The sequence below is a fragment of the Nerophis ophidion genome, linkage group LG28, assembly GCF_033978795.1.
Source record: "Nerophis ophidion isolate RoL-2023_Sa linkage group LG28, RoL_Noph_v1.0, whole genome shotgun sequence".
Lineage (NCBI taxonomy): Eukaryota > Metazoa > Chordata > Actinopteri > Syngnathiformes > Syngnathidae > Nerophis > Nerophis ophidion.
Genome location: NC_084638.1, coordinates 20,523,434 through 20,549,992, shown reverse-complemented (window position 1 = coordinate 20,549,992; position 26,559 = coordinate 20,523,434). Strand labels below are relative to the sequence as shown.

Genomic DNA, 26,559 nt, shown 5'->3' with positions numbered 1-26,559 from the left:
GCTGGTTTAACTTTTTTCTCTCGTAGATTTGGAAAATATCTGGTAACTTGTTTCTCTCGCGAGATCTGACAACACTGCGCGCGAACCAAACACGGCGAGGATAAAGCAAGATGGCGTCTGACGATGAAGACGTTATTGCAGTCGTCACAGTTTAGTGTTCTTAATCTGTGCCTCCATGTACACATATATGTCCTTTATTAGACTCTAGTAAATAGAGTAAACATCGTTAATACCTGTTTGCATCCGGTTGTATTAGTCTGAGCGCACTTTGATGCTTCTCGAACTAGCTTAGCTTACCTTGCCAGTTAGCTTAGCATGTTAGCTGCTAACAAAGAGAGGCGTGATCAAAACACATCGCTAAGCAGAGATCAAGAGTGAGTGTAAAGTGTTGTGATTGTGTGAAAATGTGCGAAAGAACGATAGCAAAGTACGAGGGGGAATTTTGTCCAACAAAAGAGGAGAAGGAACGACAACAACAAAAACATCAAGTTGTGTTACACAGAACAGGTTTGTTTACTTCTTACTCTCACATCTTTACTAACTTTATATTTATTATTAACACTATTCTTAAATAGATTGTCTATATTAAGATGAATTGTCATGTGAAGATGATGCCCTGATTGTTTTACATTGTTCATAAAAAGGAGACAGTTTCAGACACACAATATTTATGAGAGGTTGATGTTCCTCTCAGTTTGTAACAATGTGTATCAACATGTTTACACAAAACTCACACAGTCACCGGGGGAATATTCCAGAGAGCAGGTTAAGTGCAAAGTCCTGAGTATGTAAAGCTCGTGAGTTTTACCTCCAAAAATAAGAGAGGTGAGACAAAGTCAGAGTCAGTTACTATGGTAACTGACACTAAACCTAGCCTGCTAGCTGGCAGGTTTGACAAGTTATATATGTGTGTAAAAGCTATACTGACCTGTTATTTTCTTCATATTGGTGCAGGCATTAACCTACTACAACACCTACTACATCCACCTACTCAGTGTCCTAGTGGTTAGAGTGTCCGCCCTGAGATCAGTAGGTTGTGAGTTCAAACCCTGACTGAGTCATACCAAAGACTATAAAAACGGGACCCATTACTTCCCTGATTGGCACTCAGCATCAAGAGTTGAAATTGGGGGTTAAAGGCCTACTGAAACCCACTTCTACCCACCACGCAGTCTGATAGTTTATATATCAATGATGAAATATTAACATTGCAACACATGCCAATACGGCTTTTTCAGTTTACTAAATTACAATTTTAAATTTCCCGGGAGTTTCGTCTTGGAAACGTTGTGTAATGATGACGTGTACGCAAGACTTCACGCGTTTTTAGGAAGTATGAGCGCTACGCACACACACAGCTAAAAGTTGTCTGCTTTAACGGCATAATTACACAGTATTTTGGAGATCTGTGTTGCTGAATCTTTTGCAATTTGTCAAAGTAATATTGGAGAAGTCACAGTAGAAAGATGGAGTTGGGAAGCTTTAGCCTTTAGCCACACAAACACACGGTGATTGCTTGTTTAAAATTCCCGTAAGTGAAAATTGACTATGGATCACAGCGGTCAATCGAACATTAATCCAGACCAAATGTCAACCAGCAGGTTTCGGTGAGAGAATTGTGGTTAAAAAGTCGCTTCTTACCGGAGAAAAGCTGAGCTTGGGCTGTCTATGAAGCTGCCGTCGACTTCCCTGAGACATTGCCGTCAAGACACCCGTGGACGTAAACCTCCGACTATCAGGTAATATTAAACTCACTAAAACACTAGCAACACAACAGAAAGATAAGGGATTTCCCAGAATTATCCTAGTAAATGTGTTTAAAAACATGTTGTTTTTTTTTTCTAGCCCGTCGTTATCAAAATCCTCAAACACAAACCTTTCATCCTCGCTCAAATTACTGGGGAAATTGTCGTTTTCTCGGTCCGAATAGCACTTTTTGCTGGAGGCTCCCATTAAAATCAATGTGAATATGTGAGGAGCCCCCACACTTGCTACGTCATCGTCTACGACTTCCGGTAGAGGCAGGGCTTTTCTCTTAACACAGACAGTTGTGAACTTTTATCGTGGATTTTCTCTACTAAATCCTTTCAGCAAAAATATGGCAATATCGCGAAATGATCAAGTATGACACATAGAATGGACCTGCTATCCCCGTTTAAATAAGAAAATCTCATTTCAGTAGGCCTTTAAATCACCACAAAAAATATTCCCGGGCGCGGCCAATGCTGCTGCTCAATCATAATCTCCATAGAGCTTTTCAACAGGTACAGCTACAATAGCCGTATCCCAATGGTCAAGCCACCCCTGAATTCAAGACAACGGAAGAAGCGTCTGACTTGGGCTATGGAAAAGAAGCACTGGACAGTTGCAGAGTGGTCCAGAGTCCTGTTTTCAGACGAAAGCAAGTTTTGTATTTCATTTGGAAGTCGAGGCGCTAGAGTCTGGAGGGAGGCTGGAGAGGAGAAAAATCCAAGTTGCTTGAAATCCAGTGTGAAGTTCCCACAGGCGGCAATAGTTTGGGGAGCCATGTCAGTTGCTGGTGTTGGTCCACTGTGTTTCATCAAGTCCAGAGTCAATTGAGCTGTGTACCAAGAGATTTTAGAGCACTACATGCTTCCATCTGTTGAAAAGCTCTATGGATATGATGATTTAATTTTCCAGCATGATCTGGCACCTGCCCACAGTGCCAAAACCACCAGTAACTGGTGTACTGACCATGGCATTACTGTCCTCGATTGGCCTGCCAGCTCCACTGACCTGAACCCCATAGAGAATGTGTGGGGTATTGTGAAGAAGAAGCTGAAAGACACCAAACCCAATAATGCAAATGAGCTAAAGGCCGCTATTAAAGCATCCTGAACATCCGTAACACCTCAGCAAAGCCACAGGCTGATTGCCTCCATGCCACGCCGCATTGATGCAGTAATCCGTGCAAAAAGATTCCCAACCAAGTACTGAGTCCATTAATTGACATTTTAAATGTCGGATTTTGTTTTGCTGTTATTATTCTTTTTTTTTACTTGGTCTGGGGAAATATTCAAATTTTTGGAGATAGGATTTTTGATATTTCTTAACCTGTAGGCGCCAGCGCCCCCCGCGACCCCAAAAGGGAATAAGCGGTAGAAAATGGATGGATGGATGTATGCCATAATTAGCAATATTAAAATAATAAAAGGCTTGCAATATTTCAGTTGGTGATTAATGAATCCAGATTGTATGACATTTTCATATTTCTAGTTGCATTACAGAAAATAAAGGACTTTGTCACAATGTTGTAATTTTTTGAGACAGTCCTGTAGTAGTTAAAATGTGTTTTGTTTGTGTCCTGTAGACATCCATCAGCTGATTGAACACCAAGAAGAATGTCTCCCTCATCTGCAGGGGGACAGTTTGACTTTAAAAGATCCACAGCCCTCACATTTTAAAGGGGAGAAAGAGGATCCACAGACCCCCTATTTTAAAGAGGAAGAGGAGGGAGAGTGTCCTGTAGGGCAGGAGGAGGCTGATCTCAGCAAGTTTCCACTGACTGTTGTCTCTGTGAAGACTGAAGAGCATGAAGACAAACCACCTGAGTCCTCACAGCTTCATCACAGTCCAAGTAAGCACAACATCCACATATCATCTAATACAATGTTTGTGACACATGTTCATTCGGGGGCCACATTTATGACTAAAGATGAAGATATATTTGCTTTTTAACACCACCATTTAAAAATCAATCATCAACAGTGTAATTGCTGGGTTGTAACCATGTGACCTAGAGGCCGTCCTCCTAACCTCACGTGGTCAAATGAAGGCAAACATTCAATATGGCTACTGTTTATTTACCTTTAGCAGCACATATGTCAGCATATTTCAAAGGTTTAGTGGTGAAGATAAGAGACCAAGTACCATTTTTCTAGTACTGGTTCCTAATTATGTTGTCTATGAGGACCGTGAAGATTCTGGACTAACGTCACAACTATTTGTATTTTTAATTCGAGCTGACTGAGGTAACTATGACACATTGTCACATTGAGTTCAGCTGCCGCTGCTACACATTACAATCACCTTTGATTAATGACAAATAAGGGAGCAACAAAAGTTTGATGTGTGTGTTATTGACAAGAAGATGACATAACTGCATTTCACCTTGCACTGCACACATAGTTGACTTCTATAAGACTTCAAATAAACAGCTGTTGATAAAAGACTTCCCTGCTCTAAGATGTTACAGAACATCATGTTGGGGGTGTTCAACCTCTTGTGCTTATAGGAATGCTATTTAAAATGACTTTTTTATTTCCAAAAATAGTACCAATAAATACTGGTATCGATAAGGAATATCGATTAGGGTATCATATCGATAAATCCTCAGCGATTAACATCTTTACTTAAGATACAAGCCAGATATCTTTAAAAAATATATTCAACGTTTATTCAGATTTAGTTACTTCTCTGCTGTCCAGCAATGTCTCAATCAATCTAGTTTATTAGTACTAATTAGCAAAGTTTTCTTGTCTCTCTAAAGTCTTTATTTTGGCAGCCCCCTCGTGGTAAAGTAGTCGAAGTACAAAGTGAGGCAGTATTTGTGACTAACTTTCAGCGAATCAAAATTTAAGAAATTGCACCGTAAAAATCATTACTTTTGAAGACGGCCAATAAAAACACAATCAAAATCAGAAATACTTTAATCATCCCAGAGGAGAAATTAAGGTTTTCCGCACAATCCCATTCAAGAGCAGACAAACATTACAGGGAGAGAGAACAGGATCGCTGACGGGTCTGCCAACTTCCGGCGCCCCTTACAAAAAAAGGGAGAAACAGGGAAGGAGGGGGTAAAAAAAAAATTAAATCTCAGCCTGATCATCAGCGGTGACAGCGTGGAGAGGGTCTTCGACTTCCGCTTCTTTGGAGTCCACCTGGCCGACGACCTGTCCTGGAGCACCAACACCACGGCTACCATCAAGAAGGCACACCAGAGACTGCACTTTCTGAAAATACTCAGGAACAACCACCTCTCTCAGGAACTGCTGGTGTCCTTCTACCGGTGCTCCATTGAGAGCATCCTGACCTACTGCATCTGCGTGTGGTTCAGCAGCTGCACGGCCGCAGAGAGAACGGCGCTCCAGAGGGTCATAAAGACCGCCCAGAAGATCATTGGATGCCCCCTCTCCTCCCTGGCTGACCTGTACAGCTCCCGCTGCCTCAGGAAAGCACAGAGCATCCTGAAAGACCCATTCCACCCCGGGCACTGCCACCTAGAACTGCTACTCTCGGGCAGACGCTATGGGGTGCTAAAAGCTGGCACAAATAGACTAAAAAACAGCTTTTACCCAAGAGCCATAGTAGCATTAAACAGGCACTGAGTGAGCACAATCTGTCCATCATGTCCTCATGTGTCATGTCTTTTTATTTTTATTTTTTATTTTTTTCGGGCTATAATGTGCAATAATGTTATATGTGTAGGTGTATATATATTCATATGTATGGATATATGCATGTGTGTATTACCAAATTGTATTTGCACTTTAGGGGATCTGCTCCAATTTCGTTGTCCTTTGAACCTGTTCACTGCAATAATGACAATGCAACTCTATTCCATTCTAAAAATCAGTGATTATTACATTTTAACAGAAGTGTAGATAGCACATGTTAAAAGAGAACATAAGCAGATATTACCAGTAAATGAACAAGTAGATAAATAATCAATTGTCTACCACTTGTCCTTAATAATTTTGACAAAATAATAGAATATAAATGACACAATATGTTACTGCATATGTCAGCAGACTAAATTAGGAGCCTTTGTTTGCTTACTTACTACTAAAAGACAAGTTGTCCAGTATGTTCACTACTTTATTTAATGACAAACTTGCAATAAGAAACATATATTTAATGTACCCTAAGATTGTTTTGTTTGAATAAAGCCAATAATGCAGTTTTTTGTGGTTACTTTTATTTAGAAAAGTATTGAAATACATATTGGTACAAGTCCCGGTACCAAAATATTGGTATCGGGACAACGCTGGTTAGAACAGAATTTGTCGGTTGATTATTTGACTACCTTAGTAGTCATTTTTTCACTGGAGAGATTAGTCTCTATGATGCAGCCAAAATAGGTTATCACATTTTTGTTTGTTATAATATTGTCAACCACTTTGACTATGAAGTTATCTACTCTTCTGAGGTTAGGACTTGACCCACAGACCTGTGTACTTGCAAGTAACAGGGGCGAGTATTAATATGCCAGTTTGTCATTGAAAGCCTTGCTAGTCTAGGTCTTGAGGATTGTAGATTTGCTTGTTTTGTGGCCAACAGCCTCGGTTCTATGCTCTTGATAGGTACAGAAAATGATGGAAGGATCACTTAAGCCTGTGGTCCCCAACCACCGGGCCGGTGAAGAACTTTTTATTCATTTTTATTAAAAAAAATAAAAAAATGTTTTTCTTTTATTTTTATTAAATCAACACAAAAAACACAATATACACTTACAATTAGTGCACCAACCACAAAAACCTCCCTTTTTCATGATAAAAACGTCCCTTTTTCATGACAAAGAAAAAAAAAGGAGATATCTGTGTTCCAGTCCCCAAGAAGATGTAAACCTGTATCAACATGTTTACACAAAACTCACACAGTCACCAAATACATTTTATACTGTAATCAAATCTAATTAGTTATAATTTAAATTCCTGATTCCGACTTACATGCAACAATAAGTCAAAGTAAACATATATGTTCAATAACCAAAGTAGTCAACACTTGAATTATTAAGAGAGCATAAAGGTGACTGACTTTCCGTCCGCGTGTCGTAGATGGTCTCCAATTCCTGAAGAGGAATTGTTGGTGGAGATACTCCATAAAACACCACATAGTAAAACATGTTTTTGTTAAAAGTTCCTTTTGGCCCAGCCAACAAAATGACTACAAAAACGTATTTTGCATAATGACAAAAACATACCATGAATGTTTTTTTTAAAGTGATTTTGGAATAAGATGTTTTTTATTTCCATGATATTGAAGTTATGTTCATGGCAATATCAATTTTTACAAACTTTACATCAGTGAAGTTAAGAATGCTTCATCAATGCTGCCTCGTACTTATAAAAGCTTTTCAAATTGCCCCTCGTCAAATTTCCAAGTCTGTTTTTGTACTCACTGTACCACTTTTGAATTAATTTTAGGAATCAAGTAGGTATTTCCCTTGTTTTTCATTAGTTGTTTTGCTACACACTTTTAACACAACACATGGAAGAACACAAATAATGTAATTGTGTTAACAGTGTCAATACAAAACTATTTATATTCTCTATTAATTTTATTTACTTATTTACCCAACAGATGTTCAGCATCCCCCCCATATTAAAGAGGAAAAGGATGATCCACAGTTCCCCCACATTAAAGAGGAAGAGGAGGAAGTGTGGATCACTCAGGAGGAAGAGTGTCTTCTAGGACAGGAGGAGGCTGATCTCAGCAAGTTTCCACTGACTGTTGTCTCTGTGAAGACTGAAGAGCATGAAGACAAACCACCTGAGTCCTCACAGCTTCATCACAGTCCAAGTAAGCACAACATCCACATATCATTTTATTCTCAGGGCATTCAATCCATCACAACTGGACTCTTTACTTTGTCTTAGAAGACGTTTGTCCTCTCATCCAAGTAGGCTTCATCACTTCATGCTCATAGACTTAAAGTCTTAAATCTAATCATTTGAATTTAAAGGGGAACTGCAATTTTGGGGGGAATTTTTCTATCGTTCACAATCACAAAAGACACGACGGTTGATATGTTTTAAAAAAAATCACATTCTAACTAGGGCTGGACGATATGGCCTTTTATTAATATTTCGATATTTTTAGGCCATGTCACGATACACCATATATATCTGGATATTTTGCCTTAGCCTTGAATGAACACTTGATGCATATAATCACAGCAGTATGATGATTTTATGTGTCTACATTTACACATTCTTCTTCAATACTGCATTAACATATGCTCATTTTAAACTTTCATGCAGAGAGAAATCACAACTACCGTATTTTTCGGAGTATAAGTCGCTCCGGAGTATAAGTCGCACCTGCCGAAAATGCATAATAAAGAAGGAAAAAACATATAAGTCGCACTGGAGTATAAAACGCATTTTTGGGGGAAATGTATTCAATAAAACCCAACACCAAGAATAGACATTTGAAAGGCAATTTATTTATTTTTGTATTATTTTTTTTGGTCCGGTCCAGCTTCTTAGGCAAATCATATATTTGATGGAGATGCCCATATCGGCTGTTCAGATTTACTTTACAAAAGAGAAGTGTAGGATACTTCTCTTGTTGCCTTATTTGAATTTGACTTTATTAAATGTATTTATATTATCATTTGGTGCAGCCGGCCCGGAGCAGGAGGGGATAGAAAGAGAAAAAAAGGAAGACGGGGAAATTGTGGGGATATGAGGGGGATTAGACAGAGAGACAAAAACAACAACAGCAAACACAACAATAACAACAAAAACAACAATAACAATAGAACAACATCAGCACATACAATATGTACAAATATGATCATAAAAGTGATAGCAAAGAAGCAGTTAGTGAAATAAATAATAATATAGAAATGACAATGAGCATTTTATACTACAACTGGAGCAATACAAATACCAATAGAGAAAGCGCTTGACAGGCAATTTAAAGTAAATAAAGAATAGTGAACAACAGGCTGAATAAGTGTACGTTATATGAGGCATAAATAACCAACTGAGAAGCTGCCTGGTATGTTAACGTAACATATTATGGTAAGAGTCATTCAAATAACTATAACATATAGAACATGCTAGACCTTTACCAAACAATCTGTCACTCCTAATCCATAAATCTGATGAAATCTTATACGACTAGTCTCTTACGTGAATGAGCTAAATAATATTATTTGATATTTTACGGTAATGTGTAAATCATTTCACACATAAGTCGCTCCTGGGTATAAGTCGTACCCCCGGCCAAACTATGAAAAAAACTGCGACTTATAGTCCGAAAAATACGGTAAGTCAATTTAGAAAAACTGTATTTATTAAACAGTTATTAAGCAGTGGCACAAACATTCATGTCATTTCCAAGCAGAAAGTCCAAGATTGTCAGAGACATTTTAAAACAAGCTAGGAGTGCACTTTTGTGCATGATGTCACTAAGATGACATATCAAAACACCAAGTTAAAGTGCACTTTTTGTACAGAATGCCACTACAATAGTTTACTTTTGTGCATGATGACACACAAGATATTTCAATAACTGTCAAATAAAATTGAGCTGCATAATAGGAAATCAAATAGTGTATGTCCTTCGCTATGTGGTAGGTTCCTGCGGAGGTTATCTCCTTTTGTTGTTGACTATTTTTTTCATACGGTGTTGATGTAGAAATGGTTGCCTCGGCATTTTGTGGGTTTGGCGCCGAACGGAGATGTTGACATTCTCTAGCAGGTGACTTTTCAAATGATGCTACATATTAGCAATAATGCTACTTTTTGTAGCCACGCTTTTGCTCCACACTTGACAAATTACGGTTGTCTGTTCGACATATTCCCACTTGAAGCCAAACCACCGCCAGACAATGGACCCCGTGATGTTTTATTGGGAATTACTTCTTCCTTCATTTGTTACCAGATTCGCACCTTCTTTCTCTCGTATTACCTCTCTGCTCCACTAGGGTGTATACGTATGTGACGTATGTAAGAAGGTGCGCTTGTTTTATCTCTCTGTGAGAAGCAGAGACAACAAAGAGTAAGAAGAGCCTGTAGTGTAATGCCTGCTGCTAAAAGCAACTCTGTGAGGACGTATGCTCGAATGTCATGATATAGTCATTTTCTATATCGCACAGAGACAAACCCGCGATACATCGAGTATATCGATATATCGCCCAGCCCTACTTCGTATTTTTATTGTCGATTTTTGTATCGATAGGTCCTCATTTGTTTCAATTTAAGAGCTTTAACAGGGTTTCTGTGGGTCATTAAAAAGCAATATAAGTAATTAAATAGACTTTGCCTAAATTAAGGCCTTAAATGGTATTAAAAAGCATTAAATATGATGTCCAGAGGCATTAAAATATTCATGCAACCGTAGGCCGGGACCGATATAAATGAAAATAAACCTAATAACTTTATTCTTGCCCTCATCCATAAATTGCTATGTCGGTCTGTTTCCTTCTTGGTCTGTGGATTTTAAAATGGAATAAGAGGTCTCACTCTGTGCATCGCTCTCAGCACCTGAGCATGTTTATTCCACAATAGACTTACATGAACAAAGTGAGCCTCTTCTCAGTTATTCACAATCTTTGTTTCGACTGCTTGCAATTCTCCTCCACACGTTTTCCTGTGTGCAGTAGTGTTAGTGACACTCACTTTAATGTTGGAGATGGAAATAGTCAACACCTTTTGACAAGTTGACTTCATGTCCATTAGGACTTTTCAAAGTGTAGCATACCATCCGCCTTAAACAGAATGTTCTACTTTGAAAGTAAACTGGATCATTTATTTTGTGCTTATACATTACTTCCTGTCCCACACGAGCAAATTTTAGCACAATTTAAATGCTTCGTTGTGTCGAACACTAAATATAGAAGCCAGGTGGTGGAAACTGACACATTGACTTGAAAACAAAAAACGGAACAAGTCTGTCGCTATGGCAGCGCCGTTCCACATCCAAAGCAAAACCCCGGTTACACTTACAAATGTTGCTTGGCGAGATCAATGACGAAACATTACTTCGGGTTCAAGGCACGAAGCAAAAGGAAATACACTTTCAAACCACAGCACTTGCAGTGAGTGAACTCAACCACAAGATGGCGTCATAGCAGAGACAACAATACAGAATTCAGATTTACACTGTAAACAACCTAATCTTTTCTCCAAGTTTATACATCAGTAACTGACATTAAAATCACAGGGGGTGCTGGAGCCTAGCCCAGCTGCACTCAGGTTAAAGGGAATTTATCGCAATATAGATTTTAGGCCATATTGCCCACCCATCATAAAAAGTGGTCTTCTTTTCCTGTGAATAATGTTGTAAAGAGCAGAGTGTTTGTTCCCAGGCCAATTTATATAATAACTTGTTTTTTGAAGTACATGTGAACTTACTGACTGAATCTGGACATTTCTCAAGCATGTTTGTCATTTTGTGTCCTGCAGACGTCCGTGAGGAACAACTTCTGCCTGAAAAACAGGAGTGTAGCTTCAGGATGATGAAGGAGGATCCATCAACGAGGAAGACCAGGTGCCATAGACCCTCTGGCGTCTCCTGTGAAGGTGATGAGGTCAAAGGTGAAAGTGAGGAGAAAAGAGAGGCGGAGCCTCCAAGCAGCAGCTCAACACAACACATGACAACAGAAGCTGATGGAGACCACTGTGGAGGATCACAAGCAGACAAGCTCTTAGCTCCACTATCAGATAGTGAGGACACAACGTCACACTCTCCTGACACTGATGTTGAAGACTCTAAAGATGATAAGACATGTCACACTGACAACACTCACTTCAAGTGTTCTGTCTGTGACAAAACCTTTCAATATCATAGTTATCTGAAAAGACACATGAGAAGACACACTGGAGAAAAACCTTTTTCTTGCTCAGTATGTGGTAAAGGTTTTGTACTTAGTCATAATTTGAAATTACACTTGAGAACACACACTGGAGAAAAACCTTTTATCTGTTCAATATGTGGTAAAGGTTTTACAAACAGTCAGAGTTTGAAAAAACACACAATGTCACACACTGGAGAAAAATATTTTATATGTTTAATCTGTAGTAAAAAGTTTGTACAAAGTAACAATTTGAAAGTACACATGAGAACACACAGTGATGAAAAACCTTTTTCCTGTCCAACCTGTGGTAAAGCTTTTAAAGAAAGTCAAATTTTAAAAAGACACAAGAGAACACACACTGGTGAAAAATCCCATTCCTGTTCAATCTGCAACAGAAGCTTTTGTGAACGATCAAATCTTGTTAGACACATGAAAACACACCCAGGGGAGAAAGTGTTGAGTTGCAGTGTGTGTGGTGAAAGATTCTCTTATAAGTACCAGTGTAAGAAACACAAGTGTGCTGGTGAGAACAGCAGCAGCAAATGAAACTGCAGGATTTGAAATAAACTGTCAAGACTTTAATTTTGACTTTCAAACAACATCAGCACATATAACATGTGTGACATTGTTGTTTGTATAACAATCTTGTTAACATGCTTTTTTATTTATACACTGTTTTTTTTTTCAAACCATTACATGCATTAATATGCAACATTGTATACTTTTATTAAAAATGGAACAGAACAATCTGAAAAGGTGAGAGTAAACAGTACAAGTCATATTTTACATACAGTAAACATTTTATGTGTATATACAGTATATATTCATCAGACAATTTTAGACTTATTCTATTCTGTTTTTATAGGTGTTTGAAATATTGAACACTTGTAATTGATCCCATAGATTAGCACCGTTACATACATATGTACTGGTTCACATCTGAAACATCTGGACCACTTCATGAAGCATATTATTATTTACTTTATAAATCATTTGAACAGTTGTCTTTCAAGTTTTGGTTTTTGTTTGTTTGTTTTGTTCCAGAGAAAATACAGCAAATAAGAAATAGTAAATAATTGTCTAATTTCAGAGTTTCAAATCTGTAATATTGTGTCAATCCACCAAAAGCCCAGAAAGTTTAGAAAAGAGTTCTGAAAAACATTATATACTGCATATTTTGAACGAAAACCTTAAATTTTTAAAGAATATTTTTGTGTATTTGCAGGTCGTACTTGATGAAATCTTAAAATATTATAATACTTTTATCACTTAATAAGTGCATCAGCGACCAAATGCCTTTTTCAAACCATTAGGTTTGCCAACACCCAGACTTTTAAATAAGGGACATCTCGCGGGCGGTTGGAACATTTTTGTTGTCGCTTATAAAATATGGGTTTCCCCTATTTCAGTCCGGGCCTGAAAAAATGCTTGGAAAATGCTTTAAAAATGCCAAAATTCTTAGAAAAATTAATGTTACACCTCCACTAGACAATTGTTGCACTTACTGTAAGTCCTATTCATACCATAATCACAAGAAAATTCTGTTCTTCAACCATACATTTATTTTTTCAAAATGTGCAAAACATAGGGGGGGGGGGGAATAAAAAAAAACAATTGGGATGGGTGCTGGATCAAAAAACGAACACTTACAAGAACAAGGAAGAAAGAAATGTCCGCACACACCACCACAGCAGTGTGAAAAAGAGCGCCTGATCGAAAAGTCATACTTAATTAAAATTAATCCTGATTAATGTAAAATGTGCAAAACACAAAATGTGCAGTTTCTTCAAAAACATTTGCCATTAAACAGCTGGCACACAAGGACCAAACAGAAAGGTTGATAATATGGATGTTAACAATGTCCATGTGAATGTCCATATAAGACGGAAGTCAATGCCCGTAAATGTCCTTCATGGAGTGTTAGGGCCAGGGGACGTCCTGGTGACACTTCTGATTGATATTAAAGAAAAGAAAAACAATAGGAAAAAGGAAAAACTTATTAGGAGTATTTCACCACAGTCTGTGGTGAAATAAAAAAAAATTAAATAAATTTATATATATATATATATATATATATATATATATATATATATATATATATATATATGTCAATTATAATAGAAATACAATACAAAGTTTAGTCACTCACCTATTTCTTTCTCCAGGGAAACTTTCTGCTGCTCTTCCTGCGGCCACAAAGAGCGGTCCTAGTGCCCTCCACGTATCATAACCTTCATTGAACCAACAAAAAAAAAAAAGACGAACGACGAAGCCAACTTGAAAGTGGTCCATGGAAAGGTTGATATTGCGACCTCCTGTACTGTAGAATGTAGTATGGACCATAGGACAGGACGAAGAAGTCCCGTTAAGAAGCTGTGGAGGTCTAAGATGCTCTACTAGTCTGCTGGAAATCCAAAGAAGACGAAGGAGTAAAAAGCAAAATGGCGTTTGACGGAGAAGGCCTAAACGTGGCCACTGGCCATTATTGTTTCTCTATTTGTATTTAGTGCATACATGTACGCATATATGTCGTGTAGTAGATGAAACATTGTTAGTCAGTGTTTGTATCCGGATACATTAGTCTTAACGCACTTTATCGCGTCTTGTGCAAGTTAGCTTAGCTTGTTAGCTGCTAACAAAGAGACGCAGACGTTATCAACACATCGCTAAGTAGAGATCAAATGTGAGTGTAAAGTGTTGTGATTGTGTGAAAATGTGCGAAAGAACCATAGCAAAGTATGAGGAGGAACTTTGTCCAACAAAAGAGGAGAAGGAGCGACAACATCAACTACTGGACGCTGTTTTCAAGAAACATCAAGTTGTGTTACACAGTACAGGTTTGTTTAATTCTTACTTTCAAATCTTTATTAACTTTATATTTCATTATTAACACTTTTCTTCAATAGGAAGATGCTTTCTCTTGTGGAGATTATGCAATGCTTTGATTTAGATTCTTCATGAAAACGAGACAGTTTGAGGTTGATGTTCCTCTCAGTTTGTAACAATGTGTGATTGATTGATTGAAGGAGTTATGAGAAGTTTGCATAGAAAAGGGTTCACTTTCATCACGGTACACATTCACTGCTACAAGAAAGCCTGAGCCGGTTTCAGTTGAAATATTTCTTTAACTCACACAGAACACAGTACTATGTAGAAAGTAGCATTTAAAGGACACAAATACTGTTAGAAAATACAATTTAAAAAAAGTAAAAGGCTTTTTCTATTCCCAGTTACAACCTAAAATGTATTTTCAAACCAGCTTTGAATGAAGTAAGGGATTTACACTCCTTTATGGCTATTGATAGGAAGATCCACATTTTGGTGGTAAGACAGGCAAACAAATTAGATCCTTTTCTGGAGGGAAATCTAGGTTGAATGTGATGTGTACAACTACCTCTGGTGTTAAAATAGTGAATATATTTTGAAGTATCTAATCAGGTTTATGGGTATTTTAGTAGTATGGTGTGTCTTGTACACCAAACCAACTGCAAGAAGATGAACTCTGTCGGCCACCAAGAGCCTCCCCACGTTAAGGAAATGGTTGCCGGAAAGGTGAGCCTGAGATGGACGGTTGAGTAGAAGCCCAATCACTTTGTTTTGGGCTGTCTGGTGTTTGTTTTTCAGGGCTTTTAAGGCGTCACGGTACCAAACATGAACTCCGTAGTCACAGTGGGGTTAAATGAGCGCTTGTGTTAGAGTCTTAAGTGTATTTATACCCACAAGTGGGGTGATCCTACTATGTAAGAACTAGGGTTGTACGGTATACCGGTATTTATATAGTACCACAATACTAATTAATCATATTTGGTACTATACCGCCTCTAAAAAGTACTACTTGTATGATTACATCAATATTTGTTGGCATCACATCTTCTTCTTTTAAAAAAAAAAAAATGTATATTATGTTTATAAACAGGAAATATGTCCCCGGACACTCGAGGACTTTGAATATGACCAATGTATGATCCTGTAACTACTTGGTATCAGATTGATACCCAAATTTGTGGTATCATCCAAAACTAATGTAAAGTATCAAATAACAGAAGAAGAAGTGATTATTACATTTTAACAGAAGTGTAGATAGAACATGTTGTAAGACAAAATAGGCAGATATTAACAGTAAATGAACAAATAAATTAATAATCCATTTCCTACCACTTGTCCTTAATAATTTTGACGCAATAATAGAATATAAATGACACAATATGTTACTGCATATGTCAAACGACTAAATTAGGAGCCTTTGTTTGCTTACTTACTACTAAAATATACATTTTCTAGTAAGTTCACAATTTTATTTAAGGACAAACTTGCAATAAGAAACATATGTTTAATGTACCCTAAGATTTTTTATTTAAAAAAGCCAATAATGCACTTTTTTGTGGTACCTTTTATTTAGAAAAGTATCGAAATACATTTTTGTACTGGTCCCGGTACCAAAATATTGGTATTGGGACAACACTAGTAAGAACAGAATTCCTTGGTTGATTCTTTGACTACCTTAGTAGTCATTTTTTCACTGGAGAGATTAGTCTCTAGGATGCAGCCAATATAAGTTATCTCAGTTTTGTTTGTTATAATATTGTCACCCACTTTGACTGTGAAGTTATTTACTTTTCTGAGGTTAGGAATTGACCCAAACACATGTGTACTTGCAAGTACGGAGCAAGTCTTAATCTGCCAGTTTGTCATTGAAAGCCTTGCTAGTTTAGGTCTTAAGGATTGTAGCTTTGCTTGTTTTGTGGCCATCAGCCTCTGTTCTATGTTCTTTATGGGTACAGAAAATGATGGAATGATCACTTAAGCCGCATACAGTAGTTCCATTTGTGGTGATCTTAGACTGGTCAGAAGTACCAACAAAGTCTATGAAGGTTTAGAAGGACTCAGTCACCCTGGTAGTTTGCTTAATGAGCTAAGTGAGACAATGTTGGTGGCACAGCTTAGTGAAGGTTTTAAAAATGGGTGCATCCTTTCGGGACATATCTGTGTTCCAGTCCCCAAGAAGATGTAAACATGTATCAAGTTGTTAAAACAAAACTCACACACTCACCAAATAAATTTTATAATGTAATCAAATGTAATTAAAGTAATAATTGTACTTCCTAAGTCTGATTTACATGCATCAAAGAGTAAAAGTAAACATTTATGTTCTATAACCAAAGTAGTCAACACGCTGACTTTCCTTCAGCGTGTCGTAGATGGTCTCCAATTCCGAAAGAGGATTTGGTGATGGAGATACTCCATAAAACACCACATAGTAAAACATGTTTTTGGTAAAAGTTCCCTTTGGCCCAGCCAACAAAATGACCACAAAAATGTATTTTGCATGATAACAAAAACATACCATGAATGTTTTTTAAGTGGTTTTGGAATTAGATTTTTTTATTTACTTATTTACCCAACAGACGTCCAGCAGCCCCCCCACTTTAAAGAGGAAGAAGATGATCCACAGTTCCCCCAAATTAAAGAGGAAGAGGAGGAAGTGTGGATCACTCAGGAGGAAGAGTGTCTTCTAGGACAGGAGGAGGCTGATCTCAGCAAGTTTCCACTGACTGTTGTCTCTGTGAAGACTGAAGAGCATGAAGACAAACCACCTGAGTCCTCACAGCTTCATCACAGTCCAAGTAAGCACAACATCCACATATCATTTTATTCTCAGGGCATTCAATCCATCACAACTGGACTCTTCACTTTGTCTTAGAAGACGTTTGTCCTCTCATCCAAGTAGGCTTCATCACTTCATGCTCATAGACTTAAAGTCTTAAATCTAATCACTGGAAGTTTGAGGGGAACTGCACTTTTTTGGGGTGGATTTTTTTTCTAGCGTTCACAATCATTATAAAAGATACGACAATCAATGTATATTTTTTAAATCACATTCTAACTCATAAATTTGAAAGTCCACATGTAATGGACCCAATGAGAGGTCCTTTATAACCATCCAAAAAGTGCCAACAATACTCCATTTGCATTTCTTGGCTTGAATACCAACCAAGTATTAGTGATATTGTTATTATAAGTGCTAACGCAGACAATCTATTTATAGCTTGTGTGTCTATGTTGACATCACCGGCTGGTGAGCTCCTTCCTCACCTCGGTGCTGGGGAAAGATTATTCCAGATCAGGAATCGTGCCTCTCACCTGCATAATAGAAAGATGAAGACGTACTCTGACATGTTGGTACCCTTTGACAGCCAATTTAGACCCAGCAATGGCGAACGACACAAAAAGACGCTGGGCTTCAACCCCCCTTTTCCGTGCGATTATTATGAGTCATTCTTTATCTAAACGGGAATTTAACAAGATTCTATCAGTCTGTGTCATAGTGACTGCAGACCTTGTACAGTAAGTGATGTTTTATTATGTTTGTTGCCCCTCAGGAAGTCTGCAGTGTGTAATATTCAGTGATGTTGTAAAAAAAAAAAAGTGAACGTTGTGATGCGTTTTTGAAATTACTGCGCTTATGGGCAAAAATACGTAAATCTTACATATTTAAAAAATGTACCTGTTTCTAAATGACATATATACCTACTGCATGTACATAAAAAAATATTGGAGGTGTTTGGATGCTTTTTAAGTTCTTTGTAGACAGAATAGTGCGACTCTAATAGACTCTATAGTAAGCAGACTTTTGATCGCATTTATTTACTATTTAGAATGCATAAAAAAGAAAAACGTGTTTTTGACAGGCAAAATATATAAAAGTGTGGTTCCCTTTTAAATGAAGTGACGTATATTTATTTAACGCTTTTCTCTCGTGACTCAGAGCGCTTTACATAGTGAAACCCATTATCTAAGTTACATTTAAACCAGTGTGGGTGGCACTGGGAGCAGATGGGTAAAGTGCCTTGCCCAAGGACACAACGGCAGTGACTAGGCTCAAACCTGGAACCGTCAAGTTGCTGGCACGGCCGCCCTATCAACCGAGCCACGCTGGCCTCATAATGTATTAAATACTATCAAAATCTCATACAAATTGTAAATACATCCTAGAAATGTCTCACCAATTCCATCAACAATATTTTTATTTAGGAACTTTCTCATGTAACGTGTTTCTATTTACACTTCTGTTAAAATGTAATAATCACTTATTCTTCTGTTTTGTTAAAATGTAAAAAGCACTTGTTTTTTTGTTTGATACTTAAATTTAAGAGCTTTAGCAGGGTTTTTGTGGATCATTAAAAAGCATTAAAAGTCATTCAATGGACTTTGCCTAAATTAAGGCCTTAAATGGTATTAAAAAGCATTAAATACAATGTCCAGAGGCATTAAAATATTCATGCAATCGTAGGCCGGGAAATGAAAATAAACCTAATAACTTAGTTGTTGCTGTCATCAATATATTGCTATGTCCGTCTGTTTCCTTCTTGGTCTGTGGATTTTAAACTGGACTAAGAGGTCTCACTCTGTGCATCGCTCTCAGCACCTGAGCATGTTAATTCCACTGTAGACTTACATGAACAAAGTGAGCCTCATGTCAGTCATTCACAATCTTTGTTTCGGCTACTTGCAATTCTCCTCCACACATTTTCCTGTGTGCAGTTGTGTTAGAAACACTCAGTTTAATGTTGGAGATGGAAATAGTCATTTTAATACAAAGCTGTAATACAGGCCCCCATATACCTGCCCAGGATATGCCTGTAAAATGATTCTTTAATTTTGGACCTTTTAGAATCAGCATGTTTTCGTCCATTTGTGTCAAGGAGGTGAAATTAGGTCTGAAACTCTTTTGACAAATTGACTTCATGTCCATTAGGACTTTTCAAAGTGTAAAATTCCATCCGCCTTAAACAGATTTTTTTTACTTTGAAAGTAAATTAGATCATTTATTTTGCGTTTATGCATGACTTCCTGTCCCACACGAGCAGATTTAAGCTCAATTGAACCGCCTTGTTGTGTTGACCACTAAATATAGAAGCCAAATGTTGGAAATGAACACGTTGACTTGAAAACCAAAAAACGGAACGAGTCTGTTGCCGTGGCACCACCGTTTCACATCCAGTGGAAACCCCGGTTACACTTACAAATGTTGCTTGGCGAGATCGATAACGAAACCTTACTTGGGGTTTAAGGCACAAAACTAAAGGAAATACACTTTTAACCCACAGCACTCAGTGAGCGAACTAGACCACAAGATAGTGTCATAGCAGAGACAACAATACAGAATACAGATTTACACTGTAAACAACCTTATCTTTTTTCCAAAATTATACATCAGTAACTGACATTAAAATCACAGGGGGCGCTGAAGCCTATCCCAGCTGCACTCAGGCAGCAGGGAATTTATCGCAATATTCAAACCCCGTTTCCATATGAGTTGGGAAAAGGTGTTAGATGAAAAAATAAACGGAATACAGTGATTTGCAAATCATTTTCAACCCATATTCAGTTGAATATGCTACAAATACAACATATTTGATGTTCAAACTGATAAACTTTTTTTTTTTGCAAATAATCATTAACTTTAGAATTTGATGCCAGCAACACGTGACAAAGAAGTTGGGAAAGGTGGCAATGAATATTGATAAAGTTGAGGAATGCTCATCAAACACTTATTTGGAACATCCCACAGGTGTTCAGGCTAATTGGGAACAGGTGGGTGCCATGATTGGCTATAAAAACAGCTTCACATAAAATGCTCAGTTTTTCACAAGAAAGGATGGGGCGAGGTACACCTCTTTGTCCACAACTGCGTGAGCAAATAGTCAAACAGTTTAAGAACAACGTTTCTCAAAGTGCAATTGCAAGAAATTTAGGGATTTCAACATATACGGTCCATAATATCATCAAAAGGTTCAGAGAATCTGGAGAAATCACTCCACGTAAACGGCATGGCCGGAAACCAACATTGAATGATCGTGACCTTCCTCAGACGGCACTGTATCAAAAACCGACATCAATCTCTAAAAGATATCACCACATTGGCTCAGGAACACTTCAGAAAACCACTGTCACTATATACAGTTGGTTGTTACATCTGTAAGTGCAAGTTAAAGCTCTACTATGCAAAGCCAAAGCCATTTATCAACATTATCCAGAAACTCCGCCGGCTTCTCTGGGCCCGAGATCATCCAAGATGGACTCATGCAAAGTGGAAAAGTGTTCTGTGGTCTGACGAGTCCACATTTCAAATTGTTTTTAGAAATATTTAACATTGTGTCATCCGGACCAAAGGGGAAGCGAACCATCCAGACTGTTATCGACACAAAGTTCAAAAGCAAGCACCTGTGATGGTATGGGGGTGCATTAGTGCCCAAGGCATGGCTAACCTACACATTTGTGAAGGCACCATTAATGCTGAAAGGTACATACAGCTTTTGGAACAACATATGCTGCCATCTGAAGGCCTACTGAAATTAGATTTTCTTATTTAAATGGGGATAGCAGGTCCATTCTTTGTGTCATACTTGATCATTTCGCGATATTACCATATTTTTGTTGAAAGGATTTAGTAGAGAACATCGACGATAAAGTTCACAACTTTTGGTCGCTAATGAAAAAGCCCTGCCTTTACCGGAAGTAGCAGACGATGTGCGCGTGACGTCACCGGTTTGAGGGCTCCTCACGTCCTCATATTGTTTATAATGTGAGCCACCAGCAGCAAAAGCAATTCGGACCGAGAGAGCGACAATTTCCCCATTAATTTGAGCGAGGATGAAAGATTTGTGGATGAGGATATTGATAGTGAAGGACTAGAAAAAAAACAACAACAAAAAAAAACGCGAGGGCAGTGAGAACGATTCAGATGTTTGTAGACACATTTACTAGGATAATTATGGAAAATCCCTCATTTGCTATTGTGTTGCTAGTGTTTTAGTGAGATTAAATAGTACCTGAAGTCGGAGGGGTGTTGCCACGGGTGTCTTGACGCCATAGTCGCTGAGGTAATAGTCACGGCAGCTGCACTGACGGCGCAAGCTCCGCTGATCCCCTGTAAGAGGCGACTTTATACCACAATTTTCTCACCGAAAACTGACGGTTGACATGTGGTTGGGATCCATGTTCGCTTGACCGCTTTGACCCATAGTAAAGCTTCACCTCCGGGAATTTTAAACAAGGAAACACCGGCTGTGTTTCTTTGGCTAAAGGCTAAAAGTTTCCCACACTCCATCTTTCTACTTTGACTTCTCCATTATTAATTGAACAAATTGCAAAAGATTCAGCAACACAGATGTCCAGAATACTGTGTAATTATGCGATTAAAGCAGACTACTCATAGCTTGGATCGGCCTGGAAAATATTATCCGCTACAACTGGTGATGTCAAACGCACGCGTCATCATACGCATCATCATACACCATTTCAACACGACACTTTGCGGGAAATTTGAAATTGCAATTTAGTAAACTAAAAAGGCTGTATTGGCATGTGTTGCAATGTTAATATTTCATCATTGCTATATAAACTATCAGACTGCGTGGTCGGTAGTAGTGGGATTAAGTAGGCCTCTAAGCGCCATACTTTTCATGGACCCTCCTGCTTATTTCAGCAAGACAATACCAAGCCACATTCAGCACGTGTTAGAACAGCGTGGCTTCGTAAAAAAAGAGTGTGGGTACTTTCCTGGCCCGCCTGCAGTCCAGACCTGTCTCCCATCGGAAATGTGTGGCGCATTATGAAGCGTAAAATACGACAGCGGAGACCCCGGACTGTAGAACGACTGAAGCTCTACATAAAACAAGAATGGGAAAGAATTCCACTTTCAAAGCTTCAACAATTAGTTTCTTCAGTTCCCAAACGTTTATTGAGTGTTGTTAAAAGAAAAGGTGATGTAACACAGTGGTGAACATGCCCTTTCCTAACTACTTTGGCACGTGTTGCAGCCATGAAATTCTAAGTTAATTACTATTTGCCAAAAAAAAAAAACACAAGTTTATGAGTTTGAACATCAAATATGTTGTCTTTGTAGTGCATTCAACTGAATATGGGTTGAAAAGGATTTGCACATCATTGTATTCCGTTTATATTTACATTTAACACAGTTTCCCAACTAATATGGAAACGGGGTTTGTCGACTTTAGGCCATATTGCCTATCCCTCGTAAAAAAATGTCTTATTTTCCTTTTTATAATGTTGTAAAGAGCACTTTTTATAATGTTGTAAAGAGCAGTGTGTTTGTTTTCTGGCCAATTCATATAATCACTTGTTTTTTTGAAGTAATGTGAACTTACTAGCTGAATCTGGACATTTTTCAAGCATGTTTGTCATTTTTGTGTCCTGCAGACGTCTGTGAAGAACAACTTCTGCCTGAAAAACAGGAGTGTAGCTACAGGATGGTGAATGAGGATCCATCAAAGAAGAAGATGAGGCGCCACAGACCCTCTAGCATATCCTTTTCCTCTTTGACACAGACCCTTCCCTGTAAAAAGGAAGAGGAAGACTCACTGACGCCCCACATTAAAGAGGAAGCGATGGAATACAGCATCAGTCAGGAGGGAGATCATCTTGAAGGACTGGTGGAGTTTCCAGTGACTGGTGTCCCTGTGAAGGGTGAAGATGATGAGGTCAAAGGTGAAAGTGAGGAGAAGAGAGAGGCGGAGCCTCCAAGAAGCAGCTCAACACAACACATGACAACAGAAGCTGATGGAGACCACTGTGGAGGATCACGAGCAGACAAGCTCTTAGCTCCACTATCAGATAGTGAGGACACAACGTCACACTCTCCTGACACTGATGATGAAGACTCTAAAGATGATAAGACATGTCACACTGACAACACTCACTTCAAATGTTCTCACTGTGACAAAACCTTTAAAAACCATGGTCATCTAAAAGCACACATGAGAATACACACTGGAGAAAAACCTTTTATATGTTCAATATGTGGTAAAGGTTTTGTAAAAAGTCACAATTTGAAAGTACACATGAGAACACACACTGGTGAAAAACCTTTTATCTGTTCAATCTGTGGTAAACGTTTTGTTGTAAGTCACAATTTGAAAGTGCACATGACAACACACACTGGTGAAAAAACGTTTTTCTGTTCAACCTGTGGTAAAGGTTTTACACTAAGTCAATGTTTGAAAGTACACATGAGAACACACAATAGTGAAAAACCTTTTTCCTGTTCAACCTGTGGTAAAGGTTTTACACACAGTCAACATTTGAAACGTCACGTGAGAACACACACTGGTGAAAAACCTTTTTCCTGTTTAACCTGTGGTAAAGGTTTTACACACAGTCATGATTTAAAAGTACACATGAGAACACACACTGGTGAAAAACCTTTTACATGTTCAACCTGTGGTAATGGTTTTACACAAATTCAGACTTTGAAAAGACACAAGAGAATACACACTGGTGAAAAACCTTTTTCCTGTTCAATCTGCAACAGAAGCTTTTGTGACCGATCAAACTTTGCAAGACACATGGGAACACACCCATGAGATAAAGTGTTGAGTTGCAGTGTGTGTGGTGAAAGATTCTCTTATAAGTACCAGTGTAAGAAACACAAGTGTGCTGGTGAGAACAGCAGCAGCAAATGAAACTGCAGGATTTGAAATAAACTGTCAATACTTTAATTTTGACTTTCAAACAACATCAGCACATATAACATGTGTGACATTGTTGTTTGTATAACAATCTTGTTAACATGCTTTTTTATTTATACACTGTTTTTTTTTTCAAACCATTACATGCATTAATATGCAACATTGTATACTTTTATTAAAAATGGAACAGAACAATCTGAAAAGGTGAGAGTAAACAGTACAAGTCATATTTTACATACAGTAAACATTTTATGTGTATATACAGTATATATTCATCAGACAATTTTAGACTTATTCTATTCTGTTTTTATAGGTGTTTGAAATATTGAACACTTGTAATTGATCCCATAGATTAGCACAGCAAATGAAACTGCAGGATTTAAAATAACTGTCAAGACTTTAATTTTGACGTTCTAACAACATCAGCACATATAACATGTGTGACAATGTTGTTTGTGTAACAATCTTTTTAATATGCTTGTACATTTATAGATTACATAGTTTGAAATATGAAAGTATTACATATTTGTATTTCTTATTGTTAATTATCCCATAGATTAGCACCTTTATATGGTATACATATTTACTGGTTCACATTTGAAACATCTTCAGGACCACTTCAGGGAGCATATTATTATTAACTTTATACTTCATTTGAACAGTTGTCTTTTATTCACTTTTAAAACGTGTGACCTTATGAATCATTTGTTGGGTCTCTATAATATATTTTATTAATTATCGTTATTACTATGTATTATGATGAGTGTGTTGTGATTGTTTTTTATGTATGTCCCCATATCTTTATGCAATATAAAAGTGAGAGAAAATGGCAGATATTTTTTCTGGAAGGACGGTTTTGTTTTTACAAACTTACATTTGTTGATTAATAAAATAAATACAGTATTGTGTTTTAAACATTTTTTATGTTTTTTTTCCTTTTTTAACATCCCCAAAACAACATCAAAATCAGTCAAAGTTTGGAGTGACAGGCAAAAGCCAATATTGTACATCATCCCACAAAGATTTACTTTGTATACATTCTTAAAATAAACTGTTTATTTTGTTTCCCTATCACAGAACGAACAAGTGTTGTCTTCAATTGCAAAACAACATCCTAAAATTATATTAAGAGGTCAATTCTGTCGTTTTTTCTTAAATTAACTCCTCTGCCTTAGGAAGAATGAAAGCATTCAAGTTATGTGTATGTTTTTTTTCCAGAGAAAATACAGTAAAGAAGAAATAGTAAATAAAAAGAATGATATACCTGTAATTCAAATATTTTGAATGAAAGCCTTTTTAATTTGTTTTATTATTTTTATTTGCAGGTCATACTTAATTAAATCTTCAAATAATAAAATACTTTTATCACTCAATAAGTGCATCAATGACCAAATGCCTTTTTCAAACCATTGCTGTTCAAAGATGGATTTGTTTCTCATTTTAATATAACAACAATTCTATAGTGGAGTATTGTGTGTGATGAAGTTGTGTTGGTAAATTAGTTTCCAGTACAACAACACTTGCTGGTAGGGATGGGTACTGTTCACTTTTAGTTCCATGTTTTATGTGTTATATATGTAAATATATTGTGTGTTAGTATTTTGCCAACATGGTAGAATCACATGATAGGCAGGTTATATCATGTTTTTCTGTCACCTTGAGGAAATGGCATAAAGAGGAAGATGACATATAATGTCACTTGGACAATGATGTACAGAACAGAGGAGATTTAGTTATTTTTTTATTTTTGGTTTTAGGCGATTATTTTGTATTTTTTATTTCACAAAACCTCTCCATTATCCAGCTTTGGATTTCTGGTTGCTGGTAAAAAAAATTGATGGAAGGGGAAAAGGAGGGGATGTATGAGGAAGGTATGGACATGGATAGGACTAGAGGGGAGAGACGAAAGAAGGGGAGAGGAGGTCATGAAGGAAAGTAGAGCGCTAAAAGAGTAGAAAAGAGGAAAAAGATTATGGTAGATAATTGCAAGATTATATATAAATTTAAGTCACATCAAGACATGAAGGATATTAGTTTGATGACACTGGTTAAGGGTTTAAAGAAGGATATTGGAGAGGTGGAGATGGCCAAAGTGCTAAAGGACAGAAGTCTTTCGATGAAATGCAAAAATAGAGAGCAAAAGAACAAAAGCTGTGCAACAAGATACTGAAGGAAAGAATGGAAGTGAGAGAACGAAAGGGGGCTAGAGGAGTCGTGACGGGAATCCCAAGAGGAGAACATTTTGAAGATTTGGAAAGAGAAATAAGAAGGGGAACTGTCACAACGATGAAGAGAATGATGGCATATCGAAACGGAGAAAAGATGGAGAGCGAATCTGTGCTCGTGCAGTTTGTCCAGGAAGTTCTCCCGGAAAGAATCACGACCTATGGTTTTTAAGCTTTTATGTTAGAGCTTACGTTCTACCCCCAGGACGATGTTTCAAGTGCCAACACTCTGGGCACATAGTAGTGTGTCATGCAAAGATGAGATGTGGAAGGTGTGGAGGGGAGCATGAAT

The 26,559-nt window shown here is 37.6% G+C and overlaps 2 protein-coding genes across 6 annotated transcripts; both read left to right on the top strand.

Annotated features, from left to right (window-relative positions):
- The first annotated feature begins 64 nt into the window (after positions 1–64).
- On the top strand, positions 65–12,194 carry LOC133545428 (zinc finger protein 16-like). 5 transcript variants are annotated; one of them, XR_009804826.1, is made up of 5 exons: positions 70–507; positions 1,599–1,739; positions 3,332–3,598; positions 7,324–7,542; positions 11,160–12,194. XR_009804826.1 is itself a non-coding variant. In XM_061891020.1 (4 exons), exons 1-4 carry the CDS (start codon positions 405–407, stop codon positions 12,095–12,097), a joined length of 1,527 nt encoding a protein of 508 aa, XP_061747004.1. In that variant the 5' UTR covers positions 70–404; the 3' UTR covers positions 12,098–12,194. The 5 variants fall into 5 exon arrangements, 3 of the variants coding, with proteins under 3 accessions (XP_061747006.1, XP_061747004.1, XP_061747005.1); XR_009804825.1 differs by having other exon boundaries at positions 71–507; positions 1,602–1,739; XM_061891020.1 differs by lacking the exon at positions 1,599–1,739.
- A 1,565-nt stretch (positions 12,195–13,759) lies between these two features.
- On the top strand, positions 13,760–24,957 carry LOC133545431 (zinc finger protein 33B-like). The gene is made up of 3 exons (XM_061891025.1): positions 13,760–14,388; positions 16,957–17,175; positions 22,775–24,957. Exons 1-3 carry the CDS (start codon positions 14,265–14,267, stop codon positions 23,935–23,937), a joined length of 1,506 nt encoding a protein of 501 aa, XP_061747009.1. The 5' UTR covers positions 13,760–14,264; the 3' UTR covers positions 23,938–24,957.
- Positions 24,958–26,559: the final 1,602 nt, after the last annotated feature.

What these genes read in the sequence shown, in the direction of transcription:
- LOC133545428 (XM_061891020.1), top strand. Translation starts at nt 405, where the DNA reads ATGTGCGAAAGAACGATAGCAAAGTACGAGGGGGAATTTTGTCCAACA. An exon ending in AGTTGTGTTACACAGAACAG is followed by an intron (nt 508 to 3,331) that starts GTTTGTTTACTT and finishes TGTGTCCTGTAG; the next exon opens with ACATCCATCAGCTGATTGAA. An exon ending in ACAGCTTCATCACAGTCCAA is followed by an intron (nt 3,599 to 7,323) that starts GTAAGCACAACA and finishes TTTACCCAACAG; the next exon opens with ATGTTCAGCATCCCCCCCAT.
- LOC133545431 (XM_061891025.1), top strand. Translation starts at nt 14,265, where the DNA reads ATGTGCGAAAGAACCATAGCAAAGTATGAGGAGGAACTTTGTCCAACA. An exon ending in AGTTGTGTTACACAGTACAG is followed by an intron (nt 14,389 to 16,956) that starts GTTTGTTTAATT and finishes TTTACCCAACAG; the next exon opens with ACGTCCAGCAGCCCCCCCAC. An exon ending in ACAGCTTCATCACAGTCCAA is followed by an intron (nt 17,176 to 22,774) that starts GTAAGCACAACA and finishes TGTGTCCTGCAG; the next exon opens with ACGTCTGTGAAGAACAACTT.